Source organism: Pleurodeles waltl, chromosome 6 (genome assembly GCF_031143425.1).
Source record: "Pleurodeles waltl isolate 20211129_DDA chromosome 6, aPleWal1.hap1.20221129, whole genome shotgun sequence".
NCBI lineage: Eukaryota > Metazoa > Chordata > Amphibia > Caudata > Salamandridae > Pleurodeles > Pleurodeles waltl.
Genome location: NC_090445.1, coordinates 1,398,297,976 through 1,398,317,460, shown reverse-complemented (window position 1 = coordinate 1,398,317,460; position 19,485 = coordinate 1,398,297,976). Strand labels below are relative to the sequence as shown.

General features: G+C 46.6%; 1 protein-coding gene across 2 annotated transcripts in view; it reads right to left on the bottom strand.

Annotated features, from left to right (window-relative positions):
- Positions 1-19,485, bottom strand: part of SLC45A1 (solute carrier family 45 member 1) — a 190,045-nt gene that overhangs the window by 54,369 nt on the left and 116,191 nt on the right. For both annotated transcript variants that reach the window (XM_069240738.1, XM_069240737.1), the window contains one exon: positions 3,561-4,282. In XM_069240738.1, the coding sequence (XP_069096839.1) occupies positions 3,561-4,282 (722 nt within the window). The remainder of the gene's footprint in view (positions 1-3,560; positions 4,283-19,485) is intronic.

Below are 19,485 nucleotides of genomic sequence, written 5' to 3'. Positions count from 1 at the left end.
GAGGCAAGCCGGCTAGAGTTGCCGCAGCGGGTCGGTCCCTCTTTGGAGCTTTTTTCCAAACGTTCTCCAAAGTTCTCCAAACTTCTGGATATTTTTCCAGATGTTCTTTTAAGGTTCTCTTGAGGTCCACAGTTCACCCCAAGGTTCCAGAAGTTCTGAGATGGTCCTTGAGGGTGCGGACTACAACTTCCAGAATGCACCTGGCGTAAACTCCTTTTTGGCCCCTGGACAGTGGTCAGCTGGTTGGTTTCTTGAGGAGTTGGTGCAGGGGACTCTGGTTAGCAAGTTTTCACATGTAGCAAACAGGGAGTCCCTCCTTGAACCAGTTGAAGCCCGGCAAAGTCTTTCTTGTGGTGAAGCCCAAGTGTGCAGCTGGTGCAGTCCTCCAGAGTGCAGAGTCCAGGTGCAGGCCAGGGGTCTAGCAGGGCAGTCCTTCTTCTTCTGTAGTTCTTCCTGTTAGGGACCTGGTAGGGAACTGAGGTGTGGGTGCAGGTCTGCCAGTTTTATCCTTGGTCCTGGGTGAAATACAGTGGGGTCCTGTTTCTCCAGTCAGGGGCAGGGTCCTTCCCCCTGTGATGACCAGTTCCTGGGAAGTTTGGCAAAAATCAATCCCAGGGAGCAACATTCCTCAAACATCCATCATGGCTGAAAGTGATTATTGGAGGTGCCATCTGGCTGAGCCCACCCACTGGTGTGGCTAAAAATCCTAAACACACTCCTCTCCGCCCTCTCCTAATCTAATCGAGGGGGCACCTAATTGTCTGGGTTTGCAGGATGTGAGGGTGTTGCTGGGTTGCTCCAAATGTCCTTCCCTGCCTTTGAAGACCAGCTTGGCAGCCCTCCCCCTTCCAGCTTCTCCATCTGCTGAGGTGTGAAGTGGCCTGGCTCAATACAAAGAGATGTGCCTGGGGAGGAGAGGACATCTCCCCCAGGCACATCTCTTTGTATTGAGCCAGGCCACTTCACACCTCATCAAGGACAGCCTGGCCAGGCTGCCAGAGGCTGGCCAATCAGAGCAAAGCAGCAAAAACACTGCAGGGCTGAAGTTGGCAACTTTTCAGGTACAGTTTAAAACTCTTTACCTGAACAAGTTATATTAAATCCAACAACTGGAAGTTATGGGATTTATTATAACAATTAATTTGATACCAAACTTGTGGTATCTGTTACTTAAGAGGATTTTTAAAATGAAAATAAAGTCTCCCTATTCTAGCCAACGGAGGCCATTCACTACAATGAGGGAAAACAAATTTGGCTGGTTTACCTCACCAGGGCATATAAAACTATTTTTATAAGGTCCCTGCTTATAATTACATGGCACCCAGCCCCATGGGCACATAGGGCCCACCTTAGGGGTGACTTATATGTATAAATAAGGTAGTTTAAGACTTTGGAACAAATTTTAATTCCAAAGTCGAATTTGCATGTAACTTTGATTTAAAAGCAGCCAGCAAGGCAGGCCTGCCTTTAAAATGACACTGGGCACCTCAGTATTGCACCTATGGGGTCACTACCTATGCTGGGGTCCCTAAACCTCCATGCCCTACCATATACTAGGGACTTATAGGTAGGTTAATTTCACAAATTATAATTAGCCTAATTTGCATATCCACTTTACACAGAGCACTGGCCCTGGGACTGGTAAGCAGTACCCAGGGCACAGCCAAGAGTCAGTAACCACCAGTACCTTTCCAAAACGTTTGGGGGTGACCAGGGCAAAAAGGAGGACTTTCCTACACTTGCTGTTTTATATATTGCAAGATCATAAGCGTTGCATTTGGTGTGCGAGCTATGGTTTGCATAGCTGCTGTGTGCGTGGCTGTCACAAGGCCTATCCTGGTCTCCAGGCCCTCCATCTAACTCACTGTAGGCAGTCAACCTCCACTACACATAGCCTTTAGCTAGATGCAGTGAGGTTAGCTACAGGACCAAGCCTCTGTCAGGACCTTTTTTCAATACTTAATGGTCTACCAACTCCGCTGTTGAGGAGTTGTGGAAAGTCATATTACATGGGATAACTACAAAAATAGCTAGAAGTACATTCAAGAGTTTGATGGTGATGCTTGAGAAGACGTCCACCAATGTAGATCTGCAGATCCCAGGTATAGCTGAAAACTTAGAAGAATTGGAGTGAAGAAACCTTGATGGAAATACATGGTAAAAATGAGTGGTCATGTATGTGGATGATATACAGATCTGTACTTTCTGTCACAGGCACAGATCTTTGAACTTACTTCACTTAAGTTGTGAGGCTGCTAATAGACAGAATGAAGATGATGAGATCTGAGTGAATATGTTAGAGCCAAGTACAAGGTAAGCAGTGGCATTTTGTATGCACTGGAGGCATGACAAGACCAATGTAGAGAGAGAGTTGTAGTCATTCAGGCAAGATGTGATAAGAGTCTGGAATACCTATTTAAGGAAATGGGCCAGTAATATGGGATTATCATTGGAGCTTATAGCCAAGCCTTGGTGGCCTTTACCACAAACTTTCTTGAAGTTCTGACTTTGTCACTGCAATCTGTACTATTTCCCACCTTATGTAATTTGATCTGTTCTCAGAAAATGGAATATGTCTAATTTTGAATGCCCTGCTGGTGAAAGGGATGTGTTAACAGCGCTGACATCTTGCATTCTTTGTGAATTTATGAAACAGTACCCATGTTGGCAGAAATACTTCAAGCTGTTCTATCCTCCGTGAAAATGTGTCTAAGGATTTGACTGGAAATACTCCAAAATATCATTTTGGTCCTCTTTTCCAAGCCCATTCATATAACGTTTGCTTATGATAGTGATTTTAATGATGTGGACACTGAATCGTAGGGAAATGGATTTATTTCCGCTAAATTCAGTAGAGCCCAGGTACGCTCAATATTTAATAGTTATTCTAAATTCATTATATGCAAAAGATTAAACAATATACCCCTTTTCATTGTCGAAAATCAATATAAATTGACATGCTGCTCCCAGGCACATTCTACATAGACAAAATTTGGACTACCCAAGTCAGGGGTGTCATTCGTTGGCTAATGTAGGCTAAAATATTTTGTAGATTTTCAGGATAAACAATGGCTATTTAAATTATACCTATTTAGACGCAGCGTATGTACATTTATCTCCTTTGGATATCTTTAAAATCTGGCACAGATCAAGCATTCCTGGACCACTGTTGGATGTCCATGACCTATTCGTTTTACATTGCAATTCAGATGAATTCTAATGAGCACAACTTCAACTAGGACAAATAATTTAGGAAAAACATCCTCAAATTAATTCTATTGAATCGGGAAGCCAGTCTGTCGAATCTCATGTATGATGTTTCTATTGTTTAAGCTAGGGTACTCAAGTGCTATGAAACAAAGTCAACATCACCACCACCAGGTAGGATGTCTTGCATTGCAATTAAAACTTTTTTTTTGTTCTTTTTAATTTTTATACCAAACACCATATATGGGTAAAGACAGAAACATTAAAACTAAAACTAATACTGACTCTAATGATAATGTTAAATTTTTTAGTTATTAACAATCATTATATTTATAGTGCTGTTTTTTGCTTACCTCTTTGCTGAAGGTCACGTTCCTCCTCCTGCTGCTGTCTGGGCAGTTTGCCGATACAACATCAGGAATGGCCAAGGTCTGTGGCCTTTTTAGGATCCCTGAGGATCTTTGCTTTGAAGTATCCAGAGATCCAGGTCTTAAACTATCCCCTTCTAATCCTGTGATTGCAGAATGCTCCCCAGCCATCAGAGATCCATTTTCATGGCAATACAAACTATCCGGCAGCCTTGGTAGGCTCCCTGCCTGCCTGGGCAAGCTCCCTGAGACTTCTTGCCTTCCTGTAAAGCAGTCTATAAGAACACTGTCAATGTTTGAGGTACCAAATGAGGAGGCAAACTCATTAATTCCAGTTAAAGAGTTGTCCCGGCTCATTAAGCTGCCATATTTTGGAGTTAATGGACTAAGTGGGGAGATAGGGCTTGTAAAACTTGCATACAACCGAGTTGACTTATGAGGGTCAAGGTTCTGATTCTCAGTCTCATCAAAGAAGACCGGCGGTGAGGGGGGTAAAGGAAGACTTGGGCTCTTCATGACCTTTTTCTTGATGTATGAGCAAAGCTGAGGTTTTTCTGGAATACTACTCAGAGTGAGGGCAGTGGTTACAATTAAAGTGATTGAGGTGAAGACGTAAATTACGCGCAGCTGGCCTCCCACTGCTCTTCCAAAGTTGGTTCCATCCCAGTTGATTCCTCCAACAACATAACCGAATCCACCGCCAAGACCTAGGAAGGAAAGCAAATTTCTGAGGTGAAATAGAACATATGCAGCCCTAAATAAGTAAAAACTGTGGGCATATCAGTGACAGGTACACTTTTCATTTAATAACAGCCATAAAATCACTGCTGTGGAAACTTGCGAATGCGCAGTTGTTCACTGTAGTGGAACATTGAGTTTCTGTCTCAGTTTATACCATAAAAAGTGATTTCCCTTTACAATACTGCGCTGATTACCTAAAATAGCTTATTCCTCCTTGTTAGAAATGGGGTTTTTGGTTGGCAGTCAGGTTGCCCTCTGTCCAAGCAAGAACCCTCACTCTAGTCAGGGTAAGTCACACACAATCCAAAATCAGCCTGTGCTCACCCTCCGGTAGCTTGGCACGAGCAGTCAGGCTTAACTTAGAAGGCAATGTGTAAAGCATTTGTGCAATAAATCATACAACACCATAGTATAACACCACAAAAATACACCACAGTGTTTAGAAAAATATAGAATATTTATCTGGGTAATTGTAGGTCAAAACGATCAAAGTTGCAATACGAATTTGTAAAGATATCACTGAAAAGTGATATTAAGTGTCTTTAAGTCTTTAAAAAGCAATAAAGTGTCTTTCAAGCACAGAGTACCTGGTTTCTGGTGGGAACTCTCCTCAGAGGGCCACAGGAGAAGAGATGCGTGGAAAAAGGGGTGTGTGCGTCGGTTTCCTCTCAGCACACACAGACTTGCGTCGTTCTTTTCCACGCGGGGAAGTCGGGCGTCGTTTTCCGGCGCGCAGACAGTCTCTTTTTGTGGATCGCGGGGATTACCAGATGTCCCGGGTCTGTGCGTGGATTCTCCTGCTTATTTTCCGGCTGTGCGTCGTTCTGCGGGGCTGCGCGTCGAAGTTTCGATCTCACGGTAGGCGTCGCGTCGATTTCTCCTTGGAAGTCGGGCGGCGTTGTCCTTGCGAGGCCGTGCGTCGAAATTTTGGTCTCACGGCAGGCGTCGCGTCGATTTCTCCTTGGAAATCGGGCGGCGTTGTCCTTGCGAGGCCGTGCGTCAAAGTTTCGCACTCACGGTAGGCGTCGCGTCGATTTCTCCTGGAAAGTCGGGCGGCTTTGTCCTTGCGAGGTTGTGCGTCGAAGTCTCGATCGTCCCGAGGGCGTCGCGTCGATCAGCGTCGGTGTGCGGCGTTTTTCTCGCCGCGAAACAAGCTGTGCGTCGAAATTTTCGGCGCACGGAGCGTCCAAGTGAAAGGAAGAAGTCTTTTTGGTCCTGAGACTTCAAGGAACAGGAGGCAAGCTCTATCCAAGCCCTTGGAGAACACTTTCACAGCCAGACAAGAGTTCAGCAAGGCAGCAGGGCAACAGCAAGACAGCAGTCCTTTGTAGAAAGCAGACAGGTGAGTCCTTTGAGCAGCCAGGCAGTTCTTCTTGGCAGGATGTAGTTTCTGGTTCAGGTTTCTTCTCCAGCAAGTGTCTGATGAGGTAGGGCAGAGGCCCTGTTTTATACTAAGTTGTGCCTTTGAAGTGGGGGTGACTTCAAAGAGTCTCTAAGAAATGCACCAAGTTCCCTTTCAGCTCAATCCTGTCTGCCAGAGTCCCAGTAGGGGGTGTGGCAGTCCTTTGTGTGAGGGCAGGCCCTCCACCCTCCCAGCCCAGGAAGACCCATTCAAAATGCAGATGTATGCAAGTGAGGCTGAGTACCCTGTGTTTGGGGTGTGTCTGAGTGAATGCACAAGGAGCTGTCAACTAAACCTAGCCAGACGTGGATTGAAGGGCACAACAAGATTTTAGTGCAAAGAAATGCTCACTTTCTAAAAGTGGCATTTCTAGAATAGTAATATTAAATCCGACTTCACCAGTCAGCAGGATTTTGTATTACCATTCTGGCCATACTAAATATGACCTTCCTGCTCCTTTCAGATCAGCAGCTGCCACTTCAACAGTGTATGAGGGCAGCCCCAATGTTAGCCTATGAAAGGAGCAGGCCTCACAGTAGTGTAAAAACGAATTTAGGAGTTTCACACTACCAGGACATATAACTACACAGGTACATGTCCTGCCTTTTACCTACACCGCACCCTGCTCTAGGGGTTACCTAGGGCACCCATTAGGGATGACTTATATGTAGTAAAAGGGGAGTTCTAGGCTTGGCAAGTACTTTTAAATGCCAAGTCGAAGTGGCAGTGAAACTGCACACACAGGCCTTGCAATGGCAGGCCTGAGACAGGGTTAAGGGGCTACTGAGGTGGGTGGCACAACCAGTGCTGCAGGCCCACTAGTAGCATTTAATCTACCTGCCCTAGGCACATGTAGTGCACTCTACCAGGGACTTACAAGTAAATTAAATAGTCAATCATGGATAAACCAATCAGTAGTACAATTTACCCAGAGAGCATATGCACTTTAGCACTGGTTAGCAGTGGTAAAGTGCCCAGTGGTCAAAAGCCAACAACAACAGGTCAGAAAAAATAGGAGGAAGGAGGCAAAAAGTTTGGGGATGTCCCTGTCAAAAAGCCAGGTCCAACATGACCCCCTACCAGCCTAAAGCCAGGGGAGAACAATCACTATCCTGATGTACTTCCCTGTTTGAGGCGACAGAACAAGGACCCAGGCCCACAACAGCAGGGGCATGCTCCAGTTCTTCGCCTTCCTGACTCCAATTGGATCACTCTGTCCATACTCTCAGGGCCCACTAAGCCAACCCATGGGGAACCTTTCTCCTTACCTGCGGATCCCATCTGTGCAGCACCTAATCTTATTTTGCTCACAGATGTATCCCAGGAGCAGGATAGTACCACCATGACCAACACAGTGGTGTTGCCCACTCTACCCCTGGGGTGTGACACTTGTCCCCTCCCCAGGGATAACTCTGTCCACCCGGACAGCAAGCCACAGTGATTACTGACAGCTGCCAGGGATGAGAGCCAGGCCCCAGGCCTCTCAAAGCTCTCCAACCACTGTGGCTGTGGAGAGTGGGGGGCGGTAGCCCCAGGTGCTGGGCACCCTTTAACCACTCTCCCTTCCACCAGGTCAGGGATGACAGCCTGAACCTGGTCCTCCCCTCTGGGGCTTTGTACCCTCCCTCCTGGAGCGGTACCCCCAGAGTCCAACATGGTCAGGGTGCTTACAGAAGTCACCCTGTACCATTCCTCCACCAGTGCAGGGCTGTTAACCTGCAACTGGCCCTCCAACCTGGGGCCTGTACCTTCAGGTTGGACTAGGGCCCGGGGTGAGGCTTCCCTCCCCCTGCCCTCCCTTCTGGGGTCCAGCACCCTCCAACTAGGAGTGGCCTCCTCAGAAGACAACATGGTAGGGGCACTGTTATCAGTAGCCCCTCCCTCCAGGTCCGGGGGGACACCCTGAACCTGGTCTTCCAGCCCAGGGTCTGTACCCTCAGACTGGATCACTGCCTGGCAAACCAGGACTTCCTGGGAGGCACACCTACCCCCCACCAGGTCAGAGTTTAACCTCTGCACCTGCCCATTCAACTCAGAGTCACCACCCTGAAGTTGAACAATTGCCTGGCACGCCAGGACTTCCTGGAGGGCACACTGACCCTCCACCACGTCAGAGTTTAACCTCTGCACCTGACCATTCAACTCAGAGTCACCACCCTGAAGTTGAACAATTGCCTGGCACGCCAGGACTTCCTGGAGGGCACACTGACCCTCCACCAGGTCAGAGTTTAACCTCTGAACTTGGCCATTCAACTCAGAGTCATCACCCTGAAGTTGAACAATTGCCTGGCACACCAGGACTTCCTGGAGGGCACACTGACCCTCCACCAGGTCAGAGTTTAACCTCTGAACTGGGCCATTCAACTCAGAGTCACCACCCTGAAGTTGAACAATTGCCTGGCGCACCAGGACTTTCTGGGAGGCACACCTACCTCCCACCAGGTCAGAGTTTAACCTCTGAGCCTGGTTCCCCAACCCAGGGTCACCACCCTGAGGTTGGGCAATTGCCTGGCACGCCAGGACTTTCTGGGGGGCACACCTACCCCCCACCAGGTCAGAGTTTAACCTCTGAACCTGGTCATCCAACCCAGAGTCAACACCCTGAGGTTGGACAATTGCCTGGCACAGCAGGGCTTCTTGGGAGGCACACCTACCTCCCACCAGGTCAGAGTTTAACCTCTGAACCTGGGTATCCAACCCAGAGTCACCACCCTGAGGTTGAACAATTGCCTGGCACGCCAGGACTTTCTGGGGGGCACACCTACCCCCCACCAGGTCAGAGTTTAACCTCTGAACCTGGTTATCCAACCCAGAGTCAGCACTCTGAGGTTGAACAATTGCCTGGCACGCCAGGACTTTCTGGGGGGCACACCTACCCCCCACCAGGTCAGAGTTTAACCTCTGAACCCGGTTATCCAACCCAGAGTCAGCACTCTGAGGTTGGACCACTGCCTGGTACACCAGGACTTTCCGGGGGGCACGCCTACCCCCCAACAGGTCAGAGCTTATCCCCTGAACCTGGTTAGCCAACTCAGAGTCACCACCCTGAGGTTGAACCATTGCTTGGCAGGCCAGGACTTCCAGGGAGGCACACCTACCTCCCACCAGGTCAGAGTTTAACCTCTGAGCCTGGTTCCCCAACCCAGGGTCACCACCCTGAGGTTGGGCAATTGCCTGGCACGCCAGGACTTTCTGGGGGGCACACCTACCCCCCACCAGGTCAGAGTTTAACCTCTGAACCTGGTCATCCAATCCAGAGTCAACACCCTGAGGTTGGACAATTGCCTGGCACAGCAGGACTTCTTGGGAGGCACATCTACCTCCCACCAGGTCAGAGTTTAACCTCTGAACCTGGGTATCCAACCCAGAGTCACCACCCTGAGGTTGAATCTTTGCCTGGCATGCCAGGACTTCCTGGGGGGCACTCTCACCCCCCACAAGGGACACACCGTCCCCAAGGGCCACACAAGAGTCTGGTTGGCGCAGGTCTCCCGACCTCTGCCCATCCGGCAGAGTCTGGGTTTCCCCCAAACCAGAAACGGTTTCATCTGGGTCATTCCTGGGGGGCTCTGCTCTCAGAGCGGTCCCCTGACTCTCAAGGTCCTCCACTGGGGTCTGCAACCCCCTCTCAACCCTATGTCTGGACTTCTGCACCCCCTCACTAGGAGGGGTACTGCCAGACACCAGAACTGTTGGGATGCTGGCTACAGTCACCCCCCCCAAGTTCTTCTGACACTGCAGGGCTTCCCTCAATAGGTTGCCCTACGGTACAGGCTAGGCTTCCCTCCTGGTGTTCCCTCATGGAACCCTCTAGGACCTGGGACCTACCTGGGACACTACAATCCTCTCCCACCACACTCGGTTGGGAACCACCTAGACCACTCCCTTCAGGAGCACCCCCAAATGCCTCTTCAGACTCTCTGGTACTCACCCAGAAGTCTGCCTCCATTGTAAGTTCCCTGGGGTCAGAGAACTCACACTCCACCTGGTGTTGGCGTAGCTCTGGAAAATAAGGACCAGACATATGCTCTCCAGCAATTACATCACTCTGCCCTTCACATGTATTAACCACAGTACCCTTCACCCAACCACCCAGTAACTCAACCTTGGAAAAGCACTCTACTTCACCCTCCTGAGACTGGTGAGACAGTATCTGTCTGTCCCTGACACTCAACCCAAACTCTTCTGGGATGTCTCTACACTCTATATCCAGGACGTCCACCAGGGGGGAACCCTTTTCTCTGTCACTCTCTGCTAGAGTCAGTAAAGTGTCCCTCCCCCCAGTAGGAATATGACTCCCTGTGCCAGTTCCCCAATCCTTCTCAGGGACCCTGTGCATAACGGGAACTACCTCATACCTTGAACTGCCTGGGGTGTGTCAACTCCCTTCTTCAAGTTGGGCACCACATCTCTGGGCTTGTGCCCTTCTTCAGCAGTACTAGATGCAAGATTTTTGCTGCCACCATCTGAACTGGACTCAGCCCTTCCGGCCTCCAGTTTCAGCTCTTTACAGCTCAGCTCTTGAGCTGCAATCTTTTCTTCTTCCAGGGCTAAAAGTCTTTTTGCCTCAACCTCTGCAAGATACTCCTCTAATTGTTGCTCCTGTCGCCTTTGACTTCGGAGCCATTCATCTATTTCTGGGTCACTGTCCAACTCTGAGTAGCCTTCCTCCTCATCTGAGTAGTCTTCCTCCTCATCTGAGGGGTACTTAGTCATTTGGTTTCTTGCTGCCTCTCTCTCTGCCCATCTTTCCTCCCCCCAGACTATGTAGTGATGGAGCATCTCCGCTTTAGTAGATCTCCTTGCTACAGGAAGGCCCCATTGTCTGCAAAGCTTCCTTAGGTCAGCCTTAGTGAGGTGGTCAGTACGAACAAAGAATGAGTAGGTAAGCAATCCCATTCTGATAAGATCTTACTAGCAAAAACCAAAATCCAAAGTCCAAAATATCAATAGTATATCCAGGAGGACATCAGAGAACCAAAAGCCAAAAAAGATGAAAAATCAAGTTGACCTTCAACTGTGGGTAGGTAGTGAAATACTTAGCTACTGTATGTCACTGCACAAACACAAGTCCTATCCCACCGCTGCCACCAATGTTAGAAATGGGGTTTTTGGTTGGCAGTCAGGTTGCCCTCTGTCCAAGCAAGAACCCTCACTCTAGTCAGGGTAAGTCACACACAATCCAAAATCAGCCTGTGCTCACCCTCCGGTAGCTTGGCACGAGCAGTCAGGCTTAACTTAGAAGGCAATGTGTAAAGCATTTGTGCAATAAATCATACAACACCATAGTATAACACCACAAAAATACACCACACAGTGTTTAGAAAAATATAGAATATTTATCTGGGTAATTGTAGGTCAAAACGATCAAAGTTGCAATACGAATTTGTAAAGATATCACTGAAAAGTGATATTAAGTGTCTTTAAGTCTTTAAAAAGCAATAAAGTGTCTTTCAAGCACAGAGTACCTGGTTTCTGGTGGGAAATCTCCTCAGAGGGCCACAGGAGAAGAGATGCGTGGAAAAAGGGGTGTGTGCGTCGGTTTCCTCTCAGCACACACAGACTTGCGTCGTTCTTTTCCACGCGGGGAAGTCGGGCGTCGTTTTCCGGCGCGCAGACAGTCTCTTTTTGTGGATCGCGGGGATTACCAGATGTCCCGGGTCTGTGCGTGGATTCTCCTGCTTATTTTCCGGCTGCGCGTCGTTCTGCGGGGCTGCGCGTCGAAGTTTCGATCTCATGGTAGGCGTCGCGTCGATTTCTCCTTTGAAGTCGGGCGGCGTTGTCCTTGCGAGGCCGTGCGTCGAAATTTTGGTCTCACGGCAGGCGTCGCGTCGATTTCTCCTTGGAAGTCGGGCGGCGTTGTCCTTGCGAGGCCGTGCGTCAAAGTTTCGCACTCACGGTAGGCGTCGCGTCGATTTCTCCTGGAAAGTCGGGCGGCTTTGTCCTTGCGAGGTTGTGCGTCGAAGTCTCGATCGTCCCGAGGGCGTCGCGTCGATCAGCGTCGGTGTGCGGCGTTTTTCTCGCCGCGAAACAAGCTGTGCGTCGAAATTTTCGGCGCACGGAGCGTCCAAGTGAAAGGAAGAAGTCTTTTTGGTCCTGAGACTTCAAGGAACAGGAGGCAAGCTCTATCCAAGCCCTTGGAGAACACTTTCACAGCCAGACAAGAGTTCAGCAAGGCAGCAGGGCAACAGCAAGACAGCAGTCCTTTGTAGAAAGCAGACAGGTGAGTCCTTTGAGCAGCCAGGCAGTTCTTCTTGGCAGGATGTAGTTTCTGGTTCAGGTTTCTTCTCCAGCAAGTGTCTGATGAGGTAGGGCAGAGGCCCTGTTTTATACTAAGTTGTGCCTTTGAAGTGGGGGTGACTTCAAAGAGTCTCTAAGAAATGCACCAAGTTCCCTTTCAGCTCAATCCTGTCTGCCAGAGTCCCAGTAGGGGGTGTGGCAGTCCTTTGTGTGAGGGCAGGCCCTCCACCCTCCCAGCCCAGGAAGACCCATTCAAAATGCAGATGTATGCAAGTGAGGCTGAGTACCCTGTGTTTGGGGTGTGTCTGAGTGAATGCACAAGGAGCTGTCAACTAAACCTAGCCAGACGTGGATTGAAGGGCACAACAAGATTTTAGTGCAAAGAAATGCTCACTTTCTAAAAGTGGCATTTCTAGAATAGTAATATTAAATCCGACTTCACCAGTCAGCAAGATTTTGTATTACCATTCTGGCCATACTAAATATGACCTTCCTGCTCCTTTCAGATCAGCAGCTGCCACTTCAACAGTGTATGAGGCCAGCCCCAATGTTAGCCTATGAAAGGAGCAGGCCTCACAGTAGTGTAAAAACGAATTTAGGAGTTTCACACTACCAGGACATATAACTACACAGGTACATGTCCTGCCTTTTACCTACACCGCACCCTGCTCTAGGGGTTACCTAGGGCACCCATTAGGGATGACTTATATGTAGTAAAAGGGGAGTTCTAGGCTTGGCAAGTACTTTTAAATGCCAAGTCGAAGTGGCAGTGAAACTGCACACACAGGCCTTGCAATGGCAGGCCTGAGACAGGGTTAAGGGGCTACTGAGGTGGGTGGCACAACCAGTGCTGCAGGCCCACTAGTAGCATTTAATCTACCTGCCCTAGGCACATGTAGTGCACTCTACCAGGGACTTACAAGTAAATTAAATAGTCAATCATGGATAAACCAATCAGTAGTACAATTTACCCAGAGAGCATATGCACTTTAGCACTGGTTAGCAGTGGTAAAGTGCCCAGAGGTCAAAAGCCAACAACAACAGGTCAGAAAAAATAGGAGGAAGGAGGCAAAAAGTTTGGGGATGTCCCTGTCAAAAAGCCAGGTCCAACACTCCTAGAATAGCAAACATAAACATGTGAATAAAAAGTGTTTTATTATACATATAACTCACTAACACACATATAAATAACAAATGTGTAAATTACCTGATTCTCAAACTTCAGACCCACAAGTGCATAAACCTGGTAGCCCTAATCACATGGCTAGGTATATTGTATTCACATTTATTGCTGCCTTTAACTTCTAATCCTATAGTCCTTGTTATGAAGTTTGCAGCGTTACTACATATTTCTTATGTTCCCTCAAATGTTTTGTTGCTTCTTTCTGTGGGGAAGAAGGAGGAATTACCATTGGTGTTAAATCTTGCATCTTGTTATGTGACCTGCGCTAACACCCTACAGCTTTCAGTATCAGACCCAGCCTCTTTTCCCCTCTTTCTGTGAACTTAAATTAGGACAATCTACATTCTCCAGGCCAAAAGGAAACCTCAAGAGATTCCACATCAGCACTCTGAGCATTACCTTCTGTTTACTACCTCCATACTCCAATCCCACCATGACTCTACACTACTGTGTCCCATGTCCAGTGAGTTTTAGCAAATGCCAAGAAAAAACAAGAGTGGTTCTTGTTTAAGGCCAGTGTAAGGACAGTGGTCCTGAACCCCTGCCATTACAGAGGGAGAATCAACACTTGCAAGGATAATCACCAATGCAGACCCAGACCTAGACATCACAAATATATGTACCATAGTCGAATAGCACACACCTCTAACCGCATGCACCTTCCACTTATTACTACTCTTGTCCAAAAAAGAGGACACACTCTTTACCACCTCATGCTCATCAATCCACACTCTGCTGAACTCCAAACTCACCTCATAGACCTGGTCTCACATCAAACACTTGATCCTTGCTTGATCACTGAAATGTACAACCCATACACTAATGCTAATCAAAGGGATAACAATAATTATTCTTCCCTTTAAAAGACTTCTTCATTGACACCATAAAAACACAAGCTTAACTTAAGCTACACCTATCCCCCACACCGCATTTCAGTACCTTTGTCAATAACTTCAACGCATTCCGATAACCATTTAAGCATCCATGCCCCACCTAAAACATGGAAATACAAATCAAAACCATTTGCACCCTGGTATTCAAACAAACTCACTGACAACAAGCACACCATTCACAAACAATAAAAGAAATTGCAGCAAAGTAAGTCTGATCATTTCACACTACTGAAATCTTTTGGCTTAATGCCCAGCCAACTACACATATTAGTCCATGCCAAATAGTACACCAAGACCATTAGTTTAATATCCAATAGAAGCAGAATGCTCTGCAAGATAAACACGTATTGTCTCCCCCTCCCGCACCCACTGATCTCTCACTTCACTGCTGCTTCTTCAATTAAAAGAAACAGAAAGGTTGAGTTAGCACTAAGCCTGCATCCATTCCGTTATGTATCCTTCTGTGCAACATCCCTCTGTGTCATCTTTTAACACCCTCTCGCTCACAGACCTCACTTACATCCTCAACTTCTTCATAGCCACCTTCTTCTCAGAGGATATACTTTCCTCACCCTTCATCTAATCCCTCTCTGGAGAAGTGCACTTGCTCCAACTTGACATCAATATCTCCCTCACCCAGGTAAATTCCTGGTAGGCCTCAATGTAGGACAGATTCTCCCCATCATTAAAAAAAAAGTTGCCTGTTACTATGATGACCTTGCCAAAGAATGTTGCCTCTACTCTTCAGTGGCAAAATCATTGAAAAAACAGTCCACAACCAACTCCTAACAAAATCTCAACACTAATCATTCCTTTGTGATTACCAGGCAGGCTTTAGATCATGCTGCTGCACTGAAACAGCCAAAATTGCAGGAAACAGACAAGAATGACTACTGCTGATTAAAACTTCTGGACCTCCTAGCTGCCTTCAACATTGTTGATCATTGTACATTCATCCACACATTTGCATCTCAAATGGGATTTGCCAGCAATGTCCTTCACTGGTTCTCCTCTGGTTACAACCATCCCCAGTTAACCCAGATGGATTCTTTCAAAATTCCAGAACCACTCCTTCACAAGGTTCCATCCTCTTCCTCTCAGGTACATGGATCCCCTCTTTATATTACTTACTTTCAACAACATTATAATACACCAAAAGACAGATGTCACTTAACTCTGAATGAAAATCTCAGCTCACAAAATTCAGAAGCTCAGACGCTGCCTCGACATGATTCAAGCCTGGATATTCAACACTAACCTAAAACTTGTTCCTCAAAGACCAAATTCCCATTCCAAACAAAAGCTAACACAATTCTGGCTTATTGGAATGCACCTACATGGGTTCAACTTCCAAGTTTCAACCAGGGCAGTTTCTGTGATTCACACTCGACACTGAGTTAAACATCACCAAGAAGACGAAGGCATGAAACCAGTTCTCCCCCTTGAAAAAAATTTAAATGGTCCTCCTTAAAAGTAATTTTAAAGTTGTTGTCTAAGCCTTCAAGTTTTTGCAGCAAGGTGGAAGCTAAGCGCTGCTCCACGGCTTCCCAGACACACCACTGACCCGTTTAAACGGCCTAAATCTATTTTCTCAGAGCAAAATCCATCCTTGCGTTCAAAATGGACCCAAAGATGCACTTTGTAATAAGAAATTATTGCTAAATGCAACAGAACAGAAATAGCAACAGCCACCTGTGCTTCCTAAATTCGTTGTTACTGTGCTCCTGCAGTAGGATTTTTGTGTCAATTTACTCATAATTACACAAGTGGGCATAATCACATAAATTTCAGTAATTTCGAGACAAAATTACTAAAATTTCTTCGAATACTCAGGCGTAATTAAAATTTCACCTAGGCCTAACCTCAATCTGTTTTAGCATTTCCTGGTTATATTGGCTTAGCTTGGTCTACGATAATTTGAGCAGGAAACTTTCATATTTCAGGTTGAAGTTTAGAATTCATTTGAGTTGCCTCATGAATAAAAAATATTAGCAAACTAGCTCACATCAATACAAAAATATTCATTTAAGAGGTCCAGCTTTCCACACAGTTAAATGACTTTAGATATTTTGCTTAGGTTAGGGGTGCAGAGGGAAACTAATTTCTATAATGGCTTTCCTGTTAATTCAATTCTCATTCCCACAATAAAAATCCAACATGGACTTGAATCTTAGACCGCTTAACAATATACATGCATAAACTACTCTGTGCAGCACAGATAGAAGACATCACTCATGCAATTAGGCAGACGGCGACTAGGGATGTGGCAGTTTTCTGGTGAAATTTCTTCATTACATTCAGGAATGACTGTAAAAAAGAACTTTGTAGATGTAAATGCAGAATTTAAACTTTCAAATGAAATCCTTTTAACATGCCACCAAATAACACACTTTTTGGCTTTGCAAATTACGCTGGTGGAAAATGTCCAGAAAGACAGAAAAAATTATAAACTAGTCTCTTACTACGGCCCTATGAAGGATAAGCACCCCAGCAAAGATCACATATGAGTAGGACGTTGACCCATGCAATTCCTGAACCCTGAGTTGGAGGGGACCATTAAAGCACATAAAGAACTTCAACTTTAGCATTTTGGAGCAAATTCCTGTGGAAGGTGATTACCAGGTTTTCAAAACTCGTGGCCCGATAGTACACTGATTGAAAGATGATATGGATTTTTGCTGGGAAGACTGTAGTATATTTAGTTCCCATAAGCACATTGTTTGCAGGATATAAAGGCAGCAAGTATTAGACCATTAAGACTGGGCTTGCTTGATTTTCTCTTGCTGGCACACATATTGCATTTTACTAGACAAAGCAAATAACATTTCCTTAACTATCTGGCACAAAAGGAAATTAGTAGAAGTTGCTGCTAACCAGCGAAATGTGGGGGCTGTGGTGCACAATGTCAGGATACAGGAAACGTTTCCTGAAAGATGAGGGAGGGTATGATTACTGGGGGATTGTATTCGAAGTTGATTTTCTGGACATGATGGAACAAAAGTAACCAGATGGAGATGAATATTATGGCAAATCGCTAGACATGGCATAGGAGAGGAACCGGTCGTTGGAAAAAACTTGTTCGGTACTGTCTTAATATGTTATGCTAAGTAATTTAATCTGTTTATGTAGTTTATTTACTTTTTCTTTAGGATTCGTCTTCTATCTGCCCCGTTTGAACCAGTCTGGTACTAATCAGAGACTTTTGAATTGACATCCTATCTTTATCTCTACTGAGCCTTTAACATTAGATCCTATGTTAAATTAATTTCGAGATATAGGTAAGGTAATAATTTATTGATTGATTAATTAAAATCTTTTCAAATATTCATTAGTAAACAAAAACAGGCAATTAAAAAATGGGTGAAAATCTATTTGAGGCATTAAATACTGGGGTCTGTCCAGGGCAGCTTTATCCGTTGCATAAATAATTCACATAAACTAGACAATCAGGATTAAAATAAAGCCTCGTTAAAAGGAGAAGTGCTTGAGCTTGTGAAGGACAGTCTGGGTATAAAGTGCTTAATACTCTGTGCATTAGTATAATGGCACCAGATCAGTCCCGAGACACAGTGCTTGATGTGTTACTGTGACAGCGCGAGGTGAGGTTGAAACCAGGCTGTATTTCTGCCACAGTGATGTTAAAGTTCAGCTAGGAGAGTCCCTCAGAATGACAAGGTGCAAATCAGTTTTGTGTGACACCATACACAAGTTGGTTATCTGTAACACATCGGTTTAAATGCTGTGCCTTTCCAGGGTCTTGGAAACGTAGCTGAGAAACCGCACCTCCTTGCATGATGATTGCACCCAATTCCCTCTTAGCAGGGCTGTTACTGCTGGGTGACATGATTTAACTTGTAATGATCTGAAGGGTGGATGTAAGAGATTTTGCCTGTGCTGTAGCGAGACCGGAACCATACATAGTAAGTGGAGCATGGATTTGTTCGTATACCCACAAAGGCGTCACTGGTTGTTGGGCCAAGACTGGTTCAAAGAAGAGACTAGCAGTCGCTGCTCGCTAGGGGGAAAAAGGGCCGGGGGTATTGCAGCCCATTTCGGGGTTGGGGGGGTGGGGGGGGGGGAGGGAAGGTGACAAACAAAAATAATAAATAAAATTCTTACCTTCCTCCCTGCTACAGCCGTGCCGCGCTGCTCCTCGTTCCTCACAGCGGACACAGGCTCCCAGCCTGCCCTGCGGCCAATCCCAACGCTGCTTTCATGCTCCGGATTGTTCAGAGCGTCCTGGCTTGGTGCTCCGAGTCAGCGTGGGAGCCTCTGCCTGAAGTCTCCAACCCAGCAACACAGTGCCGGGTTGGAGAAAGCCCAGTGCACATGTGTGTTTGGCCGGCCCGAGATGGCCGGCCAAACATCGATGCGCACTGAGGGTAGTCCTGCGCACTCCCCCCGTCCCTGTCATGCCCCATGGCCCCACCTCTCTTACAATAAAACAATAACAGATATAGTTTATTATCGTTTTATTGTAAAAGGTTTCCAGCTCCCGCTGCAGGTGGTGGGGGATGGGGGAGGGTGGTGGGGAGACCAAGTCGCTGGATGGAAAGACTCCAAAGTGAGTAAGCATCAAATTATGTTTCCTGGCTACAGAGAATTGACAGGCCAAGTAGTGCTGCGTGCCCCGGGCTGCATACGATGGAATGACTGCCCACATGTGCCTTTTGCATGCAAATGCAGAATTTTCCGAGATGTGTTATGAGAGCTTGGCTGCTCGTTGGTAAGTCATTTGAAAGCAGCAATAGACACAGGGGTGTACCAAACATTCCTCTATTGGAGCGCTTTGATTGAACACTGGATAACAGAGAACCACAAATTCTTTTGGGGGGGGGCTGCTTTAAAATTCCCAGCTAGCACTGGTGTAAGAGCGAATTCGCTTAGGCCATTCTCAGCCTCCAGCACACTTTGACCAAGGACTCATTCCTTAATGAGCACTGATGGAACAGGCATAACTCAAGCCTTAATTGGGCTTGTGTGACCAGCTGAGCTGTGTGACAAAGAGTTATTTAAAGAGGCTCGTTTGTAATGTATGTAGAGTCGCCACATCCTTCTCTTTTAGCAGGGTCGTGGGATACTGAGGACATAAATTTAGCACCCACAACCTACAGAAGATGGTGTTTCGAGGTGTTACATGTCTTTTGTTGTAGAGTTTTAAATGCAAACATTGGTTTGTTTGTTGTGGCTCTTTGGATACTAGAGGCGTTTTGAAAGTAAGGTGAGAATCTAAGTGGACACCTTCCCTATAGGTTTTCGCCAATTATAGGGCATCGCCCCCACCCTGCCAAGTGAATTTGGGTTCATTTTGTTGGGCGGACTCGAAAAGCACAGCACCTTGATTTTACAAAAGGTAAGATCAAACTGCAGGTTATCACTGTATCCCAATAATTGGCCTATCAAGGGCTGCAGGCCGATTGGTGTTTTGCTGCGTAAATTAATATCATCTGT